Below are 24,748 nucleotides of genomic sequence, written 5' to 3'. Positions count from 1 at the left end.
TACATTAAAAAAAATGTATTGAAGGTTGTTTTCAGCACATTTGGTTTACCTTGTGCAAGTCTACAGGGCTCTGTGATCTCTCTTTCACTGACCATGCAGATGTGCCCCGAGACTGGCTTTAGAGTAACCACCCCGCTCTTATTCTCAATCTCACAGGAGGAACCATCTGGCAGGACTGCGGGATTGAAATTAAATTGAATCACTGCTGTCCTTTTAAAATAAATGTGGCCGAACAGATCGGATAAATGTCATCCTTACATTACAATACATTACACTACTCTTGTGATGTGGCTGAATTCAAATTTGATTCTATTTATTCATGTATAGACTGTATCGTTTTTTTGTAAGCCAGTTAAAGTTAAAAGTACCCTGGTTCCTTTGACAATAACCCAAAAATACTTTTGCATTGGGTATTGGATTACTGCAAAAGCATAAGCTCTAGCTAAAACTAAATTTTGATTATAGCATATTTCACTCATCATGATAATTTTAGACATTTTCAAACTCATGCGTGTTTTTCCAACAAATAAATCAGTTATTTACTTGTGTGAGTAAAACAGATTCTTGTCCATAATACAGAAAAAAGGCCTGACTTACTGACTGGTTGATATTTTGTGGCGTAAATTTATTCTGTATTTAGTTCACGGGATCATTCCTCCAAAAATGGACATTCTGTCATCATTTTCTCATCCTCTACTTGTTTCTTACCAGTCTCCTGAACACAAAACAAGATATAGTGAGGAATGTGGAAAAATGCAGCCATTGACTTCCATAGAATTTCGTGTTGCTGTTTTCCCACATTCTTCAAAATACCTTGCTTTGTATTCAACAGAAGAAAGAAATTCCTATAAGTTTCAAACTGCTTGAGTATTAGTAAATGGTGAAAAAAACTATCCATTTAATATAACTAGACAGTATTAGGCTGTTACAAATTAAATATTATTAAATATTAAATAACATTTTTTAAAAAACTGACTACTGCTGAAACATAGTTAGCGTTTAGATTATTGAAGCTTAAATGAAGTGTAAAGTCCCTTAATATCATAACGTTGTACTCATTAAGATTATGAGCTTAGTATAGAAATATGAAACATTACTGAATAAAATGCAATAATACTATTAAATATGAAAATAAAACTGCCAATATGTGGTGCTTAAATGATTTAAAATGCCATTGAGTCATTTATTCAAGAGATTCATTTAGAAATTCAAGAAAAAAATCTCAAGAAAGTCATTATGAATGGTTTGTTGAATCACTGATTTGTTCAAAACCATAATCAAAAAACCATTCAGTTTTGAAGTATGCTGTTCTGCTGTGATCTTTGTCCTCGACTACATGCAACCCAGGCTCATTCTGAAAACGTATCGCTATATACATTTCTGGAGAGCGCCAAATACATCCAAGGAGCTAGGTTATTTTGTTTTCGTGAATCCAACAGAGGCCACTGTGTACGCTTTTTCAGATCTCAAATTTCTCTTGCGAGTGTTAATCTCGCCTGCTGTTCTTGTGTAAATCCACCAGAGGCCGCTGTCAACTGACTGACTGACCGACTGACTGATTGACTGACCCACCCTCCTCCTTCCCTAAACCCAACCAATAGTGTTTTCAAAAGCACCGACTGACTCGCCCACCCACTTCCCTAAACCCAACCGACAGTTTTAAAAAGCAATCCAGAAAAAGAAAAGCCCTTGTCTGATTTTTACCATGTTTTCAGATTTTACCACATTCTCACCCTGGTATTTACTTGTTTATTTTATTTTTTGGCTTGTTTTTGTCTTACCTGCATTCTGAAACCGTATTTCGCTGGACTCGAACCCTGTCGTTGTGGTCAACTCCTCTCTGCATCTCAAGTTTGTTGACATACATGGCGAGCTACTGGGCAAACTGGTAACAGCGGAGAAGCTTTCCAAATGGAGGTAAGCGGTCAGCTTGTAAGCGTGAAAAGTAACGATGTCACAGCGTTCGTTTTAAAAACGAAATGCAGCCATTCGTACTCCAGGCTACATAATTTGTGATCTCAATAAATATATATAGGGGTATGTTTTCAGAACGAGCCAATGTTGACTACATGATAACATAACCAGAAATGCTAAAATGCAGATGAGTTTATAATTTAAGTTTACAGAAAACATCATTGCAGCAATCTAATAATCGCTGTTAATACCAGATGTAAACAAACCGCAATACTCAAAGACAAACTCGAGATACCTATGTCAGGGTCTTCAAGATTTTCAGTCTGAGGCCCGATTCTTGTCACCCCTTCCTGCAACACCAAAATCAAACAAACATTAATGGGAGTTAAAGTGCAACATTTAGTACAAGCCAATCTCAAGTATTTCCAAAAAAACACATTTGTTTCTTCCACATTTGTTTCATTTCTTACACGCCTCAAAATGCCAAGCCAGCTATTTGTCTACTGTTTATGTAGGATAAAACCCCTGCTTATATAAGCCTGGACACATGGGCGCACAATCATTCCCAGGTGGTTTTAGCTATTAAAAAAGCAAGGAAACTGCTGAAATTGCAGCGCCTTGAGGCTTTATGGCCTATCAGGAGTGAACAGTTTCCACAGATTTACGTAAATAAGTAAAATGATCCAACACAAAAGTAGGAAAGAAGGTAAAAGAAACAGGAGGGATATTTGGACCACATTGTCAAAACTGTAGAAGTTTTACCTTCCTGTGAGAAGTATCTCAAAGAGTTTTGCACACAGAACAAGAGAAGAAAAGATAGAGAAGAAATGAAGAGGGAATCTATTGGGGGGCAAGAGAGAAAGAATCATTGGTTACTGACCCAGAAGGACTTAAAAGAGAGAAGACTAGCTGAAGGCAGGATAAAAGCAACGCATTGCACATAACTAGCTGAATAATTGTACCTGGAGGTGGTAGATGGTGACGCCTGTGCTCAGGACATCCGGCTCTAGAGCTATGAGATGGGGCTGGAGTGAGTGGATGAGAACTCCTGCTCTGTCCTGGTTAATGTCCACACTGTAACGCTCCAAAAGAGCTCGCTTATCATGCCAACTGTCAGACCAGTCTTTAGTCAGTTGCTCCACCTAAAGTGAAAAACGTCTAAGAGTTAGAGAGTTACAGACAACTTGACACAGTATCCAGCTAAAGTAATAGGTAATTAAAGTTAGTGTGTATTAGGGGCTAATATAAAGCCACACTCCAAGATGTTAAGCTGTATTTACATGCAAAGTAACATTGAGTGATATGAAGGTGCAATTATGAGATATAGTCACTTTAAATTACAGGGTTTATTATGACATTGCAAGAAATGTTACATTTTTATTACGCAGCGCTGCTACCTAGTTACCTAGCTGGGGAATATTTTTAGGTGCTGTGTAATGTCATTGTGCCTGCTACAACCATGGTATGGAAGCAAACTCAAAGATCCTTGATTATTATGCAGGAAATTTTTTTCCGTCAGTCTTAGTACCTGATGTAACTACAGAAGAGTCAAGCTGTAAATAGCTAAATTATGGAAAATCTTTCTTAATTTATTGAGCGAGATGCTAATGGTCTAATCCGATTCAATGTTTTATGCTAAGCTAAGCTAAAAGTGCTCCTGCCAGACCTGGAGATTGGCTGAATGGATTCATAAATGGTAAAACTCAACTGTTTAACTCTAGGGAACATGTACAATGAGTCTATTTCCAAAAAAAATATGGAGTGTTCCTTTAAATACAATCAAGGTCTTTTGACATGCATTTAAATAAGCTTCTCAGAATTATTATCAGACATTATAAGACTTCAGCTTTTTAAACAGGTGAACTAACCTTCATTTCGTTCTGCAGGACTATATCAGAAAAGCTGCTTTCTCTCTCATCACTGAGAGATGGACTAGGGTTCCTCTGCTGTGGATGGAAAAAAATATCAGTCAGCACAGCTTTTTTTTTAATTAAATATCGAAATTTGCCTAAAATGACTGGCATTGTGACATGTTGTGTTAGATACCAGAGAAGTGTTATTTTTATTATTATAATACAATAAATTATTACTTCAAAAAACTCATTAACAAACATCAGAAATGTTTTAAACAGCTTGTAATGGTGATATAAATTATTTGACATCCAAAACTTGAATTGAATTTGACTTCAATCTTCAATTTTTCAAGGCCATAGTATTCTTCAGTTGTTTTGTGTACACTATGTATACACGGTGTGTGGCACTTTCTTCATCAGCATACAGTAGTTCACTCAAAAAAATGACATTTGATGTTTGGTCAAACTACATATTTAAAATGAGCTGAAACAGCTTTTTTATGGGACAAATTGTGTTCAGTCCACTTAAATCTGTAAAAGTAAAGTCTGTAAAGTTAACGTAATTCCTTCATGTTGTCCCAGCAAAAATCAATTGTGTGGAACCCAGCATGCTTTACAGTGTATGCTGTACTGTATGTGCAGCATGATTTTTCAAACTACAAATGTATGCACATAATTCCTTACATTTATATAGCCCTTTTCTGGGCACCTAAAGCCATTGAGACATTTGGGGGGTGGGGGTGGGGGGGGGGGGGGGGGGGGGGGGATCAAAAATCAGTGTGCAGTATCCACCTGGATGACACGACTGCAGCCATATGGCCACCACACACTAACTGATTGGTGAAGAGAAGAAGGATGGTTAGTAGGGCATGATGGACAGAGGTCAGTGGGCAACTTTTTTCAAAGGATGCCCTGGGATTTTTAATGACCACAGGGAGGGCCTCAGGTTTAACGTCTCACCTGAAAGACAGCGTTCACTGAGCAATATAGAGTCCCCTTCACTATACTGGGGCGTTAGGACCCACACAGACCGCAGGTTGAGCACCCCCTGCTGGTCTCACTAACACCACTTCCAGCAGCAACCTAGCTTTCCCATGTGGTCTCCTATCCAGGTACTGACCAGGCACAGCCCTGCTTATCTTTAGTGGGTGACCATGTGAGAGAGTTGCAGAGAGCTACCGGCATATCAGATGTGCTTTGAATTAGCTTTTTTAATGAATTTTTTATGCTCAAATTAGTTCATAAGGTGGCGGGTTGTTATTTTAAAGTCAGAAAAAAATGGTTGAACAAAACAGAAAAAACAAAAAAATAAATAAAAGACCACATTTACAAATGCTTGTGACAAAACTTAAGTTTAAACTACACATTTTTTTTACATTTTAAAAAAGGACAACAAAGACGAATCTTTCTAGCAAGCATGTTTTGCGCGCCTGTGTTTGTAAATGCTGTCAGATTGAATACACTATAAACAAGACAGTTAAGATGCCGTTCTTTTATCCCATGTGGATGCTATGAAGATATACAAGAGACCAAGACCTTAAGTATGGTGGGAATGAATGAATGACAGCTTCTAAAATTGGCTGAGAGACATCCCCTTTTTGCCCAGTAGGCCTACCTTGTGTTTTATTTGCTAATTTAAGCTATTTTTTAAAAGATAAATATATAAAACTATACATTTATATTAGCCTACTTCATATTACATATACGTCTGATAAGCTTTTTATATTACTGGACAATGCACAGATATTGATGTTTCACAGTGCTTTTGCACTACATTATTTGAATCTACCAAGCTTATTTTACAATGTTTACAATGTTTACATTGTTCTACTTACATTAAATCTAAATCTCAAATATCAGAAATGACGACAGATAATTAAGATTTAATTAATGTTAATTTTAATGTTATTGATTAATGCACTTAATTGACAGATTTCATTCATTCATTTTTCTTCTGCTGTTTCCCTGGTTTATCACAGCGGAATGAACCGCCACTTACTTAGTAGATTTATATATTTTTAATTTTAGGTGGTTTGTGTAATGTGTTTTATGTTTGGTAAAATAACTTGTAATTGCATATTTAGTAATTTTCAACTAATAACACTGTCTTGTGCCAATAGGTGGATTTAGAGGTTTTTGCAAAAAAAGCAGAAGTGGATTTAGCTGGTTTAGACGCAAAAGAAAATCTACCTTGTTAAAAACCAAAAAACAGTGACATTTAAAAAAAAAAAAAAAGATATATTATTTACTAGCTAATAACCTTATTATTACATATAAAATGAAACTTCTGAACCTAATAATAGGAGCCTGATAGAAAAGAGGTCTGATGGATTTAGAGTTTTGCATCCGAACTCTTCAACTGTTAATAGCTGTGCCTCTGTTCACAAAAGTTCGGGTTTCAGTCAGTTTATAATGAAACAGAACACCAGCGTTTCCAAACTAAAATAAGGTCTTTTGTTTTTTTCAAAATGCTCTGTTTCCATGGTCTAAATTGTCGGAGTAGTGTGGAAACCAGGCGTAACAGTAACAAAATGTATGCATTATAAAATAAAAAATGCATTAGTGTAAATGGCACCAAAGTTTTTTCTATGTACATGAGATTAGAGTATGTGCACTGAATAAAAAATGAGTGCAAAAGTTCGAAGAGCATTTGTTTGTGTTAAAAAAAATCTTCTCTCCGTTTAACAGAAATTGGGGAAAAAATAAACAGGGAAGCTAATAATTCAGGGGGGCTAACAATTCTGACTTCAAGTGTACGTATGCTGACAACGGAGGTGAGGATCCAAATGCAGAGTCTTTATTTAGACTGCGAATGGCCAGGCAGGCAAGGGTCAATCACAGGAGCAAACAGAATCAAAAAAGGGCAATCCAAAACAGTAGTCAAAATCAGGCAAGAGATCTGTACAGGCGGCTAACATCAAAAATCAGCAAATAAAGCGAATAATCAAAACACGCCAAGGCAAAGAGAAACGCTTTGTAATGCTACAGATAGAACAAGACTTGGCACTGTGTGTGTGTGTGTGTGTGTGTGTGTGTGTGTGTGCAAGTGTGGTGTATTTATAGTCCATGTAATAAGTTCATCATGATCCTCCGACTGTGTGAATGTAATAAATGTAAAACAGGAACAGGTGTGTGTGAGGTGCATGACAGGATTTGTAGTTTGTGTGGTGGCAGATTTGAAGTCCGAGTACATGAGATTAGAGTATGTGCACTGAATAAAAATGAGTGCAAAAGTTCAAAGAGCATTTGTCTAGAAATCACGAAAAATCTGATACCATTTCAAAGGTGAGCAGCATGCTCTTAAGACGATCAATTTCCTCCCGCAGTTCCCTGATCAACCGCACATTGACATCCTGAAATAAAACAAGACACTTTTTCAAGTTTCCTCAACATGCTTTCTTACAAGTCAACCGTGGGATTGTAAGTTATCACATGTGTGTGCATTTGGACACAATTACCTCATTGACTCTTGGCTTGTTAACAATATTCCTGGCATGAGCTGCATAGCGAAGAGTGCTCAACGTCTCGTTGTAGCTGCTGCTGGATGGTGAGACCGCTGGGAGAAAACAAAGTTGACAATTAACTCTACTGACACTTTCACCCAGTAAGACCATTATGACTTAAATTTTAGACAATGTCATTCTAATTGGTAGTCAAAATACAGGTAATTATACATGGACTCAGGGGCGTAGATTTAGAGTGGACGGAAGGGACGTGTCCCTACCAATATCCACCAACTACTGAAATGTCCCCACCAATAATTTAATTCACTTAAATAACATCGTGCTGTCAATGTAAACCTAGACATGCCGAGAGGGTTAAATCACGTTCTCTCCTCGAGTCGCACCGCCCCCAAACACATATGAACATTGTGATTGGCTGTGCCTTTGTGCCTGCTGTCATGTGAGATGCTGCTTTTAGATATAAGCAGCGCCAAGCCAACTGCGCGGGGGGAATTTCCTGCAAGATGTGTGTGACATGCACAAATGAGGATAGCGGTAGCAAAAAAAGGTGGACACAAAGAGCTTTTTTCAATGACAAGTGTAAGTCACATAAACTCAAGTTCACTACTAAATGAATCCATCATGATAATGCCACTATTGGTATTTCACCGCTTTTACGGTCAGTCTAACGTTAAAGCAGACCGATATAGTCTATGAACAATATCCCCTGAAAACTAACTGCACAATAAACACCTACATGTAAACATATATGACCCTGCCAGTGTCATGAAGTATACTCTAAACAAACTCTAATTTCATTCCGAATGACTTACTTGCAATCATAATTGTTTTGGAGTTTCCGCCCAGGCTGTCTTTGAGCAGCCAGGTGAGGACAGAGTCTCTGTAGGGAATAAAGCAGTGTCTGCGTCCGCTGCCTGACAGAGAGCTGGACTGGCTGCCTACGGTGCTGCCTTCACCCTCACTGAGCATACTGTTAATGCTCTGGCTGCTGCTGGACATCTGACAGTTTTGGGCTAGAGATACAATTGAGCGAAATGGCGTTAAAAGAAAAATACTGGAAGATAACTCTGAAAACTGGACTGAAGCAGTTTCAGTTTTACCAGAACTTCTATGTTAAGCTGCTTTGACACAATCTACATTGTAAAAGCGCTGTAGAAATAAAGATGAATTGAATTGAACTGTAGAGCTCAGTGCCTACCGAGAGCGGAAATGACGATGCCGAGGGTGACGAGAGATTTGTTGATGTTTGCTCCTTCTGTTATTCGGTCTCTGCAGTACTGAGTGTCTGCCCGCTCACTGATAAAAGCACAAAGAGAGTGTTTTATTTGTATTAATCAGAACTAGAGCTCTTCATTATTATGCTTGCTTTCAGGGATCAACCACTAGGGGCCACCATTATCATATGTCATTGTGGTTATCAAAAGGCACATTTTAGATTATTAATAAACTTTATTTACATGATCTGTTCTACTCTAATGGAATGAGTGGTTTAAGATAAAAAAGAGACAGAGACACTAACCTGCCGGCCAGGTCCACCAAGTTGATTTTGCTGACGATTTCTGAAGGAAGGTTGTTTTCTAGAATAGCCTTTAACAAGAAAACACTATTATCACAAGATTATACTGAAACAGAAATGTTTAAAAACTACTTTTATTCAGAAATTGTTGCTAAATTTTTACAAAAGATATCAATTAAATGGCATGTTAAATGTTTTATTATGGAACTAAAACAGTATTTTCTTTTTTTTCCCTAAATATATACAGTCGAAGCCCCCTTTTTATTTTTTTCCCCAATTTCTGTTTAGCGGAGAGAAGATTTTTTCAACACAATTCTAAACAAAATAGTTTTAATAACTCATTTCTAATAACTGATTTATTTTATCTTTGCCATGATGACAGTAAATAAGTTATTGTATAATGATGGTTTGTTCTGTAGACTATCGAAAGAAAATATAGCTTAAATTAAAAGGGCTAATTATTTTTACCTTAAAATGGCTCATAAAAAATTAAAAACTGCTTTTATTCTAGCCGAAATAAAACAAATAAGACTTTCTCCAAAATAAAAAATATTATCAGACATACTGTGAATATTTCCTTGCTCTGTTAAACATCATTTGGGAAACATAAAAAAAAAAAAAAACAATTCAAAGGGGGGCTAATAATTCTGACTTCAACTATATCTATCTATCTATCTATCTATCTATCTATCTATCTATCTATCTATCTATCTATCTATCTATCTATCTATCTATCTATCTATCTATCTATCTATCTATCTATCTATCTATCTATCTATCTATCTATCTATCTATCTATCTATCTATCTATCTATCTATCTATCTATCTATCTATCTATCTATCTATCTATCTATCTATCTATCTATCTATCTATCTATCTATCCAATTTATTTAAAAATATATATTTTTATAAAAAAAATGTTATACTTATTTTTGTTCATTTTCTGTGCAGTGCACCATTACATAACATTGTTTTTGTTTGTTTGTTTATTTGTTTGTTTTGAAAGATGTATTTGTGATCATTAAGACTATATTTAATTGATCATATTATATGATGATTATAAAAAATCTATAGTAATTTATTTTAAAATGTATTTTTTTCTTTATATCCATCAGTGTGGACATACAGTTAAAATCAGAATTATTAGCCCCACTTTGAATTTCCCAAATGATGTTTAACAGAGCAAGCAAATTTTCACAGTATGTCTGATAATATTTTTTCATCTGGAGAAAGTCTTATTTGTTTTATTTTGGCTAGAATAAAAGCAGTTTTTAATCTTTTAAAAAAACATTTTATGGTCAAAATTATTAGCCCCTTTAAGCTATTTTATTCGATAGTCTACAGAACAAACCATCGCTATACAATAACTTGCCTAATTACCCTAACCTGCTTAGTTAATCTAATTAACCTAGTTAAGCCTTTAAATGTCACTTTAAGCTGTATAGAAGTGTCTTGAAAAATATTTAGTCAAATATTATGTACTATCATCATGGCAAAGATAAAATAAATCAGTTATTGGAAATGAGTTATTAAAACTGTTATGTTTATAAATGTGTTGAAAACATCTTTTCTTTGTTAAATAGAAATTGGGGAAAAAATAAACAGGGGGGCAATTAATTCAGGGGGTCTAATAATTCTGACTTTAACTGTATATATCTTAAAATTATGTCATATACTGCAAAGTATCACTTTTAATCTAACACAGTGACTACCGATCATTTGCCGATTTCCTAATTGCTATAATAAAAAATAGGGTAAAGAATGCAAAAACATAAAAATATTGTTCAATATTATAATTGAAAATCCCAATTTTTATTTGAATATAATGTTAAATGCAGCATTAAAAAATACTAATCTCCATCTTTCGAACAGTAGGCTACTGTAGAGGTGACAGAATAACATATTTGCCTCTTGGATAGTCGAAACGAACGAACGAAATCACACAGTTCATACAACTAATCTAGTCTAATGCTTTATACATAAACAAAAACAGATGGAAGACTGAGGTGCTTTAAGGACATAATTAGATTTGATTCAGACCTGTGTGTACTGGATGGTAAAGATGGCATGAGATCGACTGCTAGCATCATGGACATGCGTAGCGGCTGTGATGCGGTTAGCGATGCCCTCCTCCAGCAGATCCACAGCTTGTTTGTAGTCAGTCACGACATGCTGAGAAAGACCTACCATACACACACAATAGTATCATAATCCTTTCCACGATATGAGTCACAGATACTCTTGTTCCTGATGGATAATGACACTCATATTAGCGTAAACAAAAAAATGCTAAATCATCTTTCCATATGTAAGGTGCTAAAAGATATACTAATAGAATTTAGATGTACAGCCAACGAATGATAGTTTTGTCCCAGTTGCTGTGTGCATGTTTAGCAAGCAATGTTCAAAAATAATAATGATAATAAAGTTTTTGGTAACACTTTAGCATGTCGCAATTCATGCTATTAACTACTGGCTTATTACCTGCTTATTATTAAGATATTAACTATTCATTAGTAGTTAGAAACAGGGCTTGACATTAACACCCGCCAACCCACCAAATGCTGGTGGATTTCAGCTGTGGTGGGTTAGACAGTCACTCCCACTAGCCACTTTGGCTGGTTGAAAGTAATTTTTAAATTGTAGTTTTCTTAAAAGCAGGGTTCGACAATAAGGATGGCCCCATGGCCTTCGAGAATTGAAATGCAACACGACTGACAAAAACAACTATGTTCGAGAAAGCAGGTGAATACCAAGAAAAAAAGAAAGCAGGTGAATACCGAGAGAAGGATCACACGCACGGTGAGACCATAGGGTGAGACACAGGTGATGCTTTAGTGTTTAAAATAGTGCGCGCTCCTGTTTCCTTGCGTGAAGTAACCATGCCTGGAAGAGCAACGGCTGCGATCGGTTCTCTTTGAAATAGACTGGACAAAAAGCGATGCTCGTTCACCACTTTCAAGAGCTTGTGATTTAGACAAAAAAAAAGTATTTTATGTAAGCAGCAGTAGTTGCAGCTTTCGCTTTCACCATTCTTTGAATACATTATTAATGGGCTTAATGTTAACCGTGTGCGCGTGATCATCCTTACGTTATTGAACACGGTGTGTTTTTCACCTGCTTTCCTTTGCTTATGGCTATTTTTGTTAATATGGTTTGATTGTCGTTTAATTTCATTATTGTTTTCATGGTTTAAATATATTATCTTTTTTTTTTTGCTAGTTTTTGACATTTTCAAACTATTTAAAATTTGTGGCTGAGAAATAATTATTTATTTTTTGGTGTGGCCAGAAGAATATTTGTTAAACACCATGAAACCACTACTGATTTGCTCATGCTCCCTGAGCAAAGTCATACACAACACGCAAAACAGTGAAATAAAGTCATGTGGACAAAACACAATATCTAAATCAATAAATTTTAGCATGCGAAAGTCAATTTATGCATGTAAAATATATTTACCCAACAACAAAATTGTGGCTATTGAAATTGGCGAGGGGCTAGTAACGTTGAAAACCTACTAGCCACAGTGGCTGGTAATTAAAAAAGTTAATGTGAGCCCTGGTTATAAAGTATGATCTTATTCCTCATCCCTAATCCTACCCAAAACCTAAACCCAAATTCTACCTCACTAACTATAAATAAACAGCTATTAGTAGTTTATTACGATACTAGTGTTTGTTAATACTGTGAATTGTGACTAGCATTTAATATTAACGTGAATCATTTAGTTGTTCATTTCTAAAGTAAAACTTAACATTTGGATACTTTCTGGTTGTTCAAAATTGATTAAAAATAATTGGCAAAAATAAATGCTGGTTCTGAGAAAGGTTTATATTTTGTAATTTACCACCAAGAAAAGTCCTTTTAAATGTCTGAATATTTTTTGAGGTCACTGTTGTTTACGTGTGTGAGAAACACATCTTGATCAACACACAATGCCTTTCTTACTCCGCTCCAAGCATCCACATGGAAGTGAAATCACTTCCTTTGCTGCACTGGGCTTTTTCCTAATATACACAATAACTGGATGTTGGACAAGAAGTGAGTCAGAGAGCAAAAGAAAAAAAAGAGGAGGAGCAAATGTAGTCCTACAGACATGGTGACAAGCTGTGGTGGGCAATGAGTTACAAATGTAAACAGACAGGAATGAATAACTTGTGTACAATTATCTCTTTAATAACAATACACAACCACTCATCAAATGTTCTAACACACTGACATTGTTTTATGATACACACAAAGTAATTTTGCTTGGTTTAAGAAACTTTTTCAAACTTTCTAAATCAACTTAAAATGAGGCAGGGATCTATCCTGAAATGTCTTTAGCAGCACTTGTGTTTCTAATTAAAAAATTAGAAGCACACTCCAAAATGTAGGTGCACAGAGACTTTTAAAGTTTTTTTTTCTTCTTCTTTTTTAACTGTGTACTGTGAACATATTAAAATCACAGAATGTAAGGCTGGGCAATTTGGTCTAAAATCAAAATCTTGATTAATTGAACATTTTAACTCAATTACGATTAATGAACGTTTATTTTACTCATTTATTTAATTTTTTCCCCTTATAGTTTACTGGTAAGTTTTTTTACAGTAAATATGCTCACATATTACAAGTCAACGATTTCTGAATGAACGCTGCATTACTTAATTTAAAAATAATTGAAGGAAACACACACTATCTACTATCTGTGATTGTTTATTGAACATCAGCAAGGAACAGCTGAAATTAAAACACACATTGCCTAAAATGAACTTTTGTAATAAAATTGCACTTTTGGATACAAAATAAATAATTTTCAATGTTTTTTATTTTAAAAGTAGAAAATAAGCAGTTTTCCAAGTGATGGGTTGCAGCTGGAAGTTCATCCGTTGCATTAAACAAATACTGGATGAGTTCATTCCGCTGTGGTGACCCCAGATTAATAAGGGGACTAAGCCGAAAAGAAAATGAATGAATGAATGAAAATAAGCAGTATCTCTTCTAAATAAAAAACTCTTTGCATATCTTGTAAATAATAGTGCATTTCTTGCATCTTCTGTAAACAAATATTTTCATGTAAATAATCATTTTAATGTAACGGAAAATATGCCATCTCAAGGCATCTCTGGCGCAGCTTCCAATCATCGTCAATGTAGTGCAAATAACAGAGCAGGGTCACGTGACTCTACACACGATAGGGAAAGTAACTATAAAAAATCGACCCGGAAAAATTAGATTGATTATAGGTTCTGAATGTGGATTTTGATGACTTTTGGATTAATCGCCCAGTCCTAACAGAATGCCGTAGTTTGATGATGTCATCACCGAATGTGGAATCATGAAAGTTGTGGTCTTCTTTACATCATACGTGACTCCTGCAGACATCATGTTTATGGAGCTGAAGTATTCAACTTATTTTCATGGTAGAATGAAGCAGAGTAAGGCTGAAAGCTGTCAAAGTAAAACGAGACGTTGAAGCAATTGCTGATGAAAGACGAGCGCGACAAAAGCAGCAGAGCTTTTATTATGCCATAGCCAACCACGTCTGGTGCTTGTGATAATGAACACATTTTAGAGTTCTGTTATAATGCTGCTTTGTGCAGTCAACATATTAAAATGCCTTTGGCTTACCTTCTTTTTCTAAGTTTATTATTATTATTATTATTATTATTATTATTATTATTATTAATAAGGAGTACAACAGGGTTTGTGGCAAACCTAATTCACTGATGTTTTAACATTTTGTTAACTGACATCACTGCTTTTCCTCTCTCTAAATTAATACATAAGTTTGTTTCTTTATTGCAGCAGACTCTCTCCATTCCGGCTCAGTCTGTAGGATCATGGAACACACTGATGACATGGACATACACATGTTGACAGGCAGGTAGAACAATCTTTAATTTTAAACCAGTATATCCTTTCAATAATACATCATTTTAGCATCAGTGTGGACAATAGCCGCAAAAGTCACATCACAGGATGTGCAATGTTGAGATTCTCGGGAATTTAGTTGGCCAAGATCCATATCAGAACACGTGAATTGTGGTCATTGAAGAATGTACTAAGAATATAGTGAAAGTTAATTCGCATTTGTGAGTGTGACTAGGTCAGTTTAAATCATTCAACAACAAAAATGTATTACATTTACCTTTAACAAAAAGAACTGTATTTGATTATTTATGCGTATATTATTATTATTAAAGAGGACTATACTATGTTATTTCACATGTGTTTTTACGCAAATACAGTTAAACTTCCACAAACCCATAAAGCTCTGTTTAATTCATTTGTGTCTTTGCACTACTTTATTTATGCTTGTTTTTGTGAAATATAATTTATGCAATTGCTCTCCTCAACAAAATAAAATTATGATTTATTCCTAAATAGAGCTGTTGAAATAGATCTGGTGAAATTGTATTCATATCACAAAAACATTTTGGAAAAACTGACTACCCTATCTCGTTTTGTTTGTGTGTGAACTCACCCTGCACGTAAGGCCCCTTCTCTGGGTGTTCTCGGACCCTCAGGGGTGCTGGCTTCTTCTGCTCCACACCTCTCAGCAAATCACGAACACGCTCATTATAGATCTCCAAAAAACTGAGGAGAACAAGAGGTTGAGATTTGCTTACAGGAATACTTTCTTGCTTCATTCTTGGAATATGCTTGTTGAAAGAACACAACAGAGAAAAAACAGAAGGTTTCCATCTCACCTTATTTCAACTCTGCAGCTCTGTCCATCTGCTGATTCAACTCCAGACCTAAAAAGACCCTTAATAAATAGTAAAAAAGGGGTGTTCAATAATAAAACATTCAAAGTTAACCACGTGAACAATGAAAAGTCCACGTAAAAAAAACATTACCTTTGCTGCCTCTGAAAATGAGTTAAAACGATACAAGTCTTGAGTTTTTTTTGGGCAACTTATTTGTTTTATGTTCAATCCACTTAAACGTGTACAAACTATTGAGTTAACTTAATCGATTTGTGTTGGGACAACATGAATTGTGGAACCCAGCATTGTTTACATGGTAATGAAAACATTATTAAAGGGTTAGTTCACTAAAAACAAAACAAATTGTAATCATTTCCCCTCATGTCGATCCAAAACAACAAGATTTCCATTCACCTTTGAAACACACATAAAGATACGGTATTTCTGACAGATTTAATTCCCTTAACTGAAAACTTAAAAAATCTGATGCTTCTAAAAGTTCATAAAGACATTGGAACAGGAATCGATATAAACCTAATGGTTTAATCCAATTCTTATAACAAGATGTAAGTGATTATAAACACAATGACCAATCGGCGCACATAGATAAAGCACTTAAATTACAATATACAGAATCTTTCATTCACTGTTTAAATCTACTGTCTTTAAACTAACTTTGGAAATCTTGGATAACAGTTTAATTCATCCCCAAGTATAATATTAGCTATATATATATATATATATATATATATATATATATATATATATATATATATATATATATATGAATATTAGCTATATGAACCAAAATCATTCTTTGTACCAGGCTGTAAACACCTTTTTTTCTGCTGTAAAGTTGACCATTTTAAAAGTGGGCTCAATAGAAATTTAATCTATTATGGAGCCAGGACTAGTGGAATTTTGATGAATTGCAGTTTCAGTTATATTTGCTTCACGAGGGAGAGCGGGAGGTTGCCGCTTGCATGAAATACATCTTAAAAAAATAACCTTCCCAATTTTAATTTACTTTTGTTTTCAATGGAGATTAAGACTTTATTCAGGTTTCATTAAAAATATCTTGATTTGCTTTCAAAAGATGACCAACAAAATAATTTGAAATGACACGAGGGAGAGCATTTTGATTCCATTTTCCTTCTTGACTTACTTGACAGATCCTTGGTGTCAGGCCAATGGAGTCCTGCAAAGGTAGGTAGGAGGCATTATATTTATGCTGAAAAAAATGAGACCTTTTATGTCATGCTAGTACAGTTACTCACAGGAGTTCCCATCATGGTGTATGTCTTCCCTGAGCCCGTCTGTCCGTATGCAAACAGGCACACATTATACCCCTCTGAAGCCCCAGACAGGACACACACACCCAGGTCTTGAAACACCTAGAAGACGAGATAACACTTTTTACAAACTCGTATCAATTACGTTTTCAAACTTGCAGAAAATGCACTTAATCTACCTATGTTAACATGTCAATTTTTACATTTAATTATATGTCAAAACCGGCAATGATTTAAAGGAGTTCGGAAGTTCCTGTTCTGTGTTTGTTGAGAGAGAGAGTCTGATCTGTGTTTATTTAAGAGAAAGAGACAGAGAGAGAGAGAGAGAGAGAGAGAGAGAGAGAGAGAGAGAGAGAGAGAGAGAGAGAGAGAGAGAGAGAGAGAGAGAGAGAGAGAGAGAGAGAGAGAGAGAGAGAGAGAGAGACTGATCTTTGAAGGTTATCTGCTAATGTTTGTGTATGTGTGTGTATGGAGCATAGAGAATGTGCTGTGTGTGTGTTTGCAGATTTATCAGAGTTTGTGGAGATCAATCTTCTCTCAGTTTCACTGTAAGGAGAGAAGAAATGAAAACACGAAGACCAACTGCTCTCTCACCAGCCCCACTTCAGCTGCTTTATTCTTTCTTTGCTCTGTTTTTCTCCAAAATACACTCAATCTCTGTGTCTTAACAAAATCTCTTTGACAGAATGTTGTCCATCTCAGCTCTACGCTGGAATTTACTCTGTGTTTATGTTACATTTGTTCCTGGCTAAGTTACTGAGACTTGCCTGGTGAGGGCCACGATTTATTTCATCACCTGAGATGAATGTAGATAGGGACCTATAGGGTTGAGATAGGGATGATTTGATATCAATTTTACCAATTATTTTTAACAAGGTTACGTTTTACATCTTTATTTTTGTTGTTGTTGATGTTTACTTTTTATGGAGCAAAGATCACAAAGAAAGCGAATGTAACCAGCACAATAATGGTGATAAAGAGTTCAAATAGTGTTCAGTTAACCATTTCATGTCAGTTTCTGAGGTTCACTGCTGCATTCTTAACCACTCAGTAGTGCTATCACAAAATATTTTCGGTTAATAAAGTATTGGTAACACTTTGCTTGAAGGAAATTTAGGAGACTACCTTGAAAACTTTATAATTATGTATAATTATGGCATGGCACACCATGGTTATGAATGAGCTTTTATGCTTGTGTATGCATGCAACAGTTTTTAGTTTCGTTGTGTCATTTTAAAAGCAGAGGTGACATTGTTTGAGATGTCTTTGCTGTGACAACTTTACAAACAAATACATCATAACCTGTCAGTGTCATTGTCATGACAAATGAACATTATTACTAGGGATGCACGATTAATCGAAAAAAGATCACGATCTCGATTCGACCCTTCACACGATCTTAATTCAGCTTTTCTACGATTCAGCCAATTATATTTTTAAGGTCAGGAGAGAAGCTTAAAGGTAGGCGCACAAGTCTTCACAGGAACATTGACACCTTCAAATGGCATTAAAAGTGTCATACTGTATTTATAAGGTATAATAAACCCAAAACTGTCATTTCTGTCTTCATAATGATGTATTCGCATCAATATGCACAGAGCGATCGATTGAGGGCCGTGCGGGAGGTCTGATTTGCATGTATGTGTTTTTTTTCTCACAGTGACGTCAGCCATGAGCCGCAGTAGGAAGTGAAAGTGAAACCTGTGTGCACATTTAAATGATCATATCGCTAACACATAGTGTTGTGCTTGAAAATAAATGTTTACTGTGTCAGTATAACAACCCTAGCCTATATATAATGTTGAATATAATGCAAGAAGAAATCTGATGATGACAAAATTCTAATTTTACCAGTGAAAACAAATAGTCTAATAATGTTGTCAATGACAGATGACAAGCACATGTCTTAAACATAATAAATCAACTTTATAATTATGAATAGTTATATTCTAACGTCATCATTTTACTGTGAATTAACAACTAAGACATATTGAAAGTCTGTTCAAGTGCATCATATTGTCTATACAAAATTTTGTATATAAAGCAACAGTAGACCAACACATAGGCCTGATATTATTATTGTTGTTGTAACATATGTTTGAGAGTTAACAATAATAAATCGTGATTCACATTCGTGCAGTCCTAATTATTAAGACATCATAACTTTTCATAATCTCTTATAAACATGATTGTCATGAGGCCATTACAATAATAATGACTATAACAATCATGAGTTTTATAACAGTGTAATTAATATTTTTATAGACCTCAAATACAGTGGAACAAACTGAATTTGACATAAACAATATTATTAAATATCAATTCATTAGTTATATATTTATTTAGAAATTAAAATCTCATTCATTTTGTTGGGGCCCATATCAGATTTGTAGTGGGAACAGATCATGGTCCTAAACTGACCCACATGCACAAAAGTACAAATACAGACAGCACAAAATGTTGAATTATGCACACAATGTGTATACTGTATGAAGCACGCTGTCAGATTATGCTTAATATGATTATAGCCCTTTTCACAGACAACCGTGGTGTATTTCATGAATTGTAAAGCATTGTTCTGCTACTACTTATGTGCATTTCGCAATTTGAAACCTAAAATAAGTCTCTTGTGATAGAAAACACTGATCACTTGTGATTTATGACAACCGCGGTGCGCTGCCTTCTGACCACCAGTGTAGTGTACTACCAGTGTAATGGTTAATGAGCAGCCGCTGACTGAACTGTGAAGGCGGATTTGTTTTATCTCTGTTTGCAGAGTCATTTTTATTTTACTTCATGATAAACAACAGGCATGTGCAGAAGGGTGTTTGGGTGCTTGAGAAAATTCCAAATTAAAATGAAAGTGCCCCATCCTTTGCGCACGGATCCCTATACGCACACCCCTTTCCACGCTCTTCAGCTTTGCGATCAACCCGTGCCTCAATCGTTAACCAGATTGTTTAACAAGCACCAGTTTTGCCTTCAATTTTGTTTTCAAAATAATTAACTAAATTTCTGAGGTAAAGTTATTGCCCTTTATGCCATTCTACTATGCTGCTGAGGAGGTGATGATGTTTGCAGCACAGAATGATGACGCATGTCACGCAAAGATTATGTAAAAGTCACATAAAAATCCTACATAACCGTTCACACTGCGGTCGCATTGCAAAACATCAGATCTGTGTCTGATTTAATACTACATATGAAAGTGGCACAAATCTGAAAAATATCAGATTCCATGCAGTTTGAGCTGTTCACAGTCAAGATAAAAACAGATCTGAGCCACATGTGGGAAAAAAAAAATCAGGCCACATTTGCTGCAGTGTGAACGTAGCCTTAATGACAGTTGGCATAAGAGTGCATTAAATCTTCATATTCGTGACATGTACTTAAAAAATATTTTTCAGTTCTATTCACTTTACCTTAACTATTCATGTTAAATTAACATAATTGTTAATCATGTTGATAACATAATTGGATAATGTTAAACTGACTTAAAATTTTTACTTTTTGGCTTAAATGATGTTAAACCAGCACAAAATATGTGTGTTCAGTTAACATGTATTATACTTGTTCAATAAAAACCATTCATTCAAATATAGAAATATTTAAATCATGTTTAATCAACGTCATCTGTTCATGTTTAACGAACACAAATATTTTAAACTGGACTGACACTGTTTCAATTTACTATCATCTTCAATGTGAAGCTGCTTTGACACAATTTACATAGTAAAAGCACTATAGAAATAAAGGTGAATTGAATTGGTTTACCATTATCCAGTGTTAAGATAATGTGATGCAATCACGTGTCCATGACAGCCTTATGAACACCCCCTTCAAGTAAACTTAGCCAAATTAAAATTAAGCTTGTACAGAGACTATCCTCTCGTAAAAGTAATTCACCTTGTGTACTGGCATTAGTAGTCACTCGCTTCAGTTTGCCATAAATGTGGTCATGCACACTTGTTCAGGCTACTTATTTAAAATGACCTGAAACAACACCATTCTTGAGTTTTTGGGGACAACTTAATTGTTTTATGTTCAAACAATTTCAATTTGTAAAAACGAATAAGATAACTTAATTCCTTCATTTTGTCCCAACTCAAATCGATTGTGTGGAACCCAGTGTTTTTTACAGTGTTGGTTCACTAACACTGACAAGACTGATCCATATTATGTATCGAACTTTAGTACCAAATGACCCAAAGTAGCCTTGTCTTTTGCTTGAAACATTTCCGTGTTCCGTGCTATTTGTATGAGTTTTAAGAAAATGCAGTGTTTTCTTCTTTTTTTTTTTTTTGCTTTGTGAGGGTTTGCAACACATTTGCTATCAAACCGCTGAAGATCTTTTTTTAATCTGCTGGTGTTTTTTTGTAATTGCATGCTTTTTCTTAAATTGCAGCACGTTAGGCTCTCTTGGCCACCGTATGATATGGATAATTTAAGTACAATATTATTGCAATAACGATATCAGTGACAATAATATATTATTCTCAGAGCCTAGAAACAGAAACTTTCTTCATACTCAGGTTTGTATTGAGATGGTGGTACAAATTGAAGGAGTTTCCACCATTTGTAGCCACCAACTAATACTAATAACTAATGTTCCTTCATTTATTTTCTTTTTGGCTTAGTCCCTTTATTAATCTGGGGTCGCCAAAGCGGAATGAACCACCAACTTATCAAGCATATGTTTTACGCAGCGGATGCCTTTCCAGCTGCAACCCATCACTGGGAAACATCCATACACTCTCATTCACACACATCCACTAAGGACAATTTTGGCTTACCCAATTCACCTGTATCACATGTCTTTAGACTTGTGGGGGAAACCAAAGCACCCAGAGGAAACCCACACCAACACAGGTAAAACATGCAAACTCCACACAGAAATGGCAACTGACCCAGCCGGGGCTCGAACCAGCAACCTTCTTGCTGTGGGGCGATCGTGCTACCCACTGCACCACAAAATTCTAAAAACTAAACGCATAAATAGGCATCTTTCTTTTTGTGTACCCAGGTGTGGGAGAGAGGACGTAATTTGACCTTCACGACCATTGAAAACCCAGTGAGTATTGTAATCCAGGTGTGTGTTTGGCAGAGATGAGAAAAGTCTCAGGGCTGCGCCGTCTCTGTGTAGACCATGAATGGAGGCTAATTGGGATGCTGTCTGCAGGGAGAGCGGATCAGCATCCAGCAGCCGCTTCTGTCTGATTTCCTCTAATTAGCCCGAGCTCGATTCTTCAGCTTGAAAGAATCAGTAAGGGAGCTTGTTAAAGGAGTCCATCTTAACTCACTGTCCACTGAACTCTGCTAATGTAAGATGCTTTTCCCTGTCACTGCACTTGCTGTTTAATTTGCTCTCCCGGTCACCACTGTACTTTATCTAAAGCACTCTCAGATAAGTTCTTTTAAGAGTTTGTCAAACTACAGTGCACCCGCAAAGTATTCATAACGCTTCACTTTTTCAACATTTTTTTATGTTACAGCCTTATTCCAAAATGGATTAATTTTGGAAAAAATTCTACACACAATACCCCATAATGACAATGTGAAAAAAAGATTTTTTGAAAATGTTGCAAATTTATTAAAAATAAAAAACCTGAAAAATCACATGTACATATATATTCACAGCCTTTGCTCAATACTTTGTTGATGCACCTTTGGCAGCAATTACACCCTCAAGTCTTTTTGAATATGATGCCACAAGTTTGGCTCACCTGTCTTTGGGAATTTTTGCCCATTCCTCTCTGCACTACCTCTCAAGCTCTATCAGGTTGGATGAGAAGTGACGGTGTACAGCCATTTTCAGATCTCTCCAGAGATGTTCAATAGGATTTAGGTTTGGGCTCTGGCTGGGCCACTCAAGGACATTCAAAGAGTTGTTGTGAAGCCACTCCATTAATATTTTGGCGGTTTGCTTTGGGTCATTGTCCAACTGGAAGATGAACTGTCGCCCCAATCTGAGGTCAAGAGCACTCTGAAGCAGGTTTTAATTCAGGATGTCTCTGTACATTGCTGCATTCATCTTTCCCTCTATCCTGACTAGTCTTCCAGTTCCTGCTGCTGAAAAACATCCCCACAGCATGATGCTGCCACCACCGTGCTTCACTGTAGGGATGGTATTACCGTACCTTCACACTGAAAGCGGCGAGTCATTCACTCATTTTCAATGAGAGCCGGTGGCGATAAGTGTCGAGGAGCAGCGTGGCACGTCTTCACTGGTGTGAGCGTTGAGAAGAGTTGAAATCAAGTCAACTTTATGGTAATGAGCTTTGACGCGGTTCAGCACCAAGCAATCAGAATGAAGAAGTCCACCGCTTGAGAGGAGTTCAGAGATCACAGACCTGTGAACTTTGGTTCCGACCACAGTTGTTCCCAAGGGTTTGATTATTACGATCGCCGGATTTTCAATTATTTACAATGTTTTCTTACAGGAACATGCGTTAAATAAGTTACTGATGGGCTTTAATGTTTTAAAAAAGCAGAAATCTCATGCGACAGCACAAAACAGTATTGCTGCTTCAGAATATTTCAGACATATGGACACATATTGGATATTTAAGTGGAGCAAAGCCACACCACATGCAACTTGATCTTCCATTGTTAAATGAATTTGATAAGAAGTGCGCAACATTTTCACGCTAGAAAGCATGTTTTATGCAGGAATGTAAGCGAATCAATGTACAATGATCAATGTAGCGAATTTTGACACTCTCACCGCCGGAGCTGAAGGCAGACAGCGTTGTCGCCAGAACGGCCAGTGCGACCTTAAACGATTTCACCGCTTTCGGTGTTTACGCACAGTTAGACTGGTGATGAGCGGTGCCTGGTTTGCTCCAAATGTAACGCCTGTTTGTTTGGAGCAAACTCCTTTGGAGCAAACTCTTTGGAAACTCCAAAGAGTTCAATTTTAGTCTCATCAGACCACAGAATTTAGTTTCTTATGGTCTGAGAGTCCTTCAGATGCCTTTTGGCAAATTCCAGGCAGGGAGTGGCTTCCATCTGGCCACTCAACCATACAGGCCTGATTGGTGGATTGCTGCACAGATGGTTGTCCTGTAAGGTTCTCCTCTCTCCACAGAAGAACGCTGGAGCTCAGACAGAGTGACCATCTCGTTATTGATCACCTCCCTGACTAAGACCCTTCTCCCCCGATCACTTAACTTAGATGGCCGGCCAGCTCTAGGAAGAGTCCTGGTGGTTCCAAACATCTTCCACTTACGGATGATGGAGGCCACTGTGTTCATTGGAACTTTCGGAGCAGCGGAAATGTTTTTGTAACCTTCCCTAGCCTTGTGCCTCGAGACAATCCTGTCTCGGATGTCTACAGACAATTCTTTTGTCTTCATGCTTGGTTTGTGCTTTGACATGCACTGTCAACCCTGGGACCTTATAGACAGGTGTATGCCTTTTCAAATCATGTTCAATCAACGGAATTGACCACAGTTAAACTACAATTAAGCTGCATAAACATCTCAAGAATGATCAGTGGAAACAGAATGTACCTGAGCTCAATTTAGAGCTTCACGCCAAAGGCTGTGAATACGTATGTACATGTGATTTTTCAGGTTTTTTATTTTTAATACATTTGCAACAATTTCAAAAATATATAATTTAAAAATATAATTTAAAACATACAGTATGCTGGATAAGTTGGTGGTTCATTCCTCTGTGGCGATCCCTAATTGATAAAGGGACTAAGCCGAAGAGAAAATGAATGAATGAATGAATGAATGAATGAATGAATGAATGAATGAATGAAAAACAGGTTTATTGATTATCATAAATAAAATAGTGTGTGTGCGTACATGTACATAGACACAGGAAACTATAGACAAAAGCAGCTGATGTTTTCTTTCCTCCTTTTCCCTCCTTGTGCCACAAACAAAAACAACTGCACTACTGGTCACAATGCAAGAGGAAAGCTGAATATAGAGTTGATTATGGACAGGAAGTTGTCCAGAGGGTCAGTGCTTCAGGCAACATGTGATCCCAAGCCCCCTTTA

At 36.2% G+C, this 24,748-nt stretch overlaps 1 protein-coding gene across 2 annotated transcripts in view; it reads right to left on the bottom strand.

The window, feature by feature from the left end:
* Positions 1-24,748, bottom strand: part of LOC130244248 (stAR-related lipid transfer protein 9-like) — a 79,163-nt gene that overhangs the window by 19,531 nt on the left and 34,884 nt on the right. The window contains exons 4-17 of one of the 2 annotated variants that reach the window (XM_056476587.1): positions 16,722-16,838; positions 16,610-16,642; positions 15,445-15,503; positions 15,219-15,331; positions 10,790-10,932; positions 8,751-8,818; positions 8,430-8,527; positions 8,044-8,244; positions 7,226-7,323; positions 7,043-7,120; positions 3,783-3,860; positions 2,877-3,056; positions 2,210-2,264; positions 50-175 (exon numbers count right to left, since the gene is read on the bottom strand). In XM_056476587.1, the coding sequence (XP_056332562.1) occupies positions 50-175; positions 2,210-2,264; positions 2,877-3,056; positions 3,783-3,860; positions 7,043-7,120; positions 7,226-7,323; positions 8,044-8,244; positions 8,430-8,527; positions 8,751-8,818; positions 10,790-10,932; positions 15,219-15,331; positions 15,445-15,503; positions 16,610-16,642; positions 16,722-16,838 (1,447 nt within the window). Of the gene's footprint in view, positions 1-49; positions 176-2,209; positions 2,265-2,681; positions 2,755-2,876; positions 3,057-3,782; positions 3,861-7,042; positions 7,121-7,225; positions 7,324-8,043; positions 8,245-8,429; positions 8,528-8,750; positions 8,819-10,789; positions 10,933-15,218; positions 15,332-15,444; positions 15,504-16,609; positions 16,643-16,721; positions 16,839-24,748 lie in introns of those variants that run through there. The other variant, XM_056476588.1, reaches the window with a different exon arrangement.

This window comes from Danio aesculapii, chromosome 17 (assembly GCF_903798145.1).
Source record: "Danio aesculapii chromosome 17, fDanAes4.1, whole genome shotgun sequence".
NCBI classification, from domain to species: domain Eukaryota; kingdom Metazoa; phylum Chordata; class Actinopteri; order Cypriniformes; family Danionidae; genus Danio; species Danio aesculapii.
The sequence above is the reverse complement of the archived record's forward strand: the minus strand, read 5'-3'. Positions and strand labels throughout refer to the sequence as shown.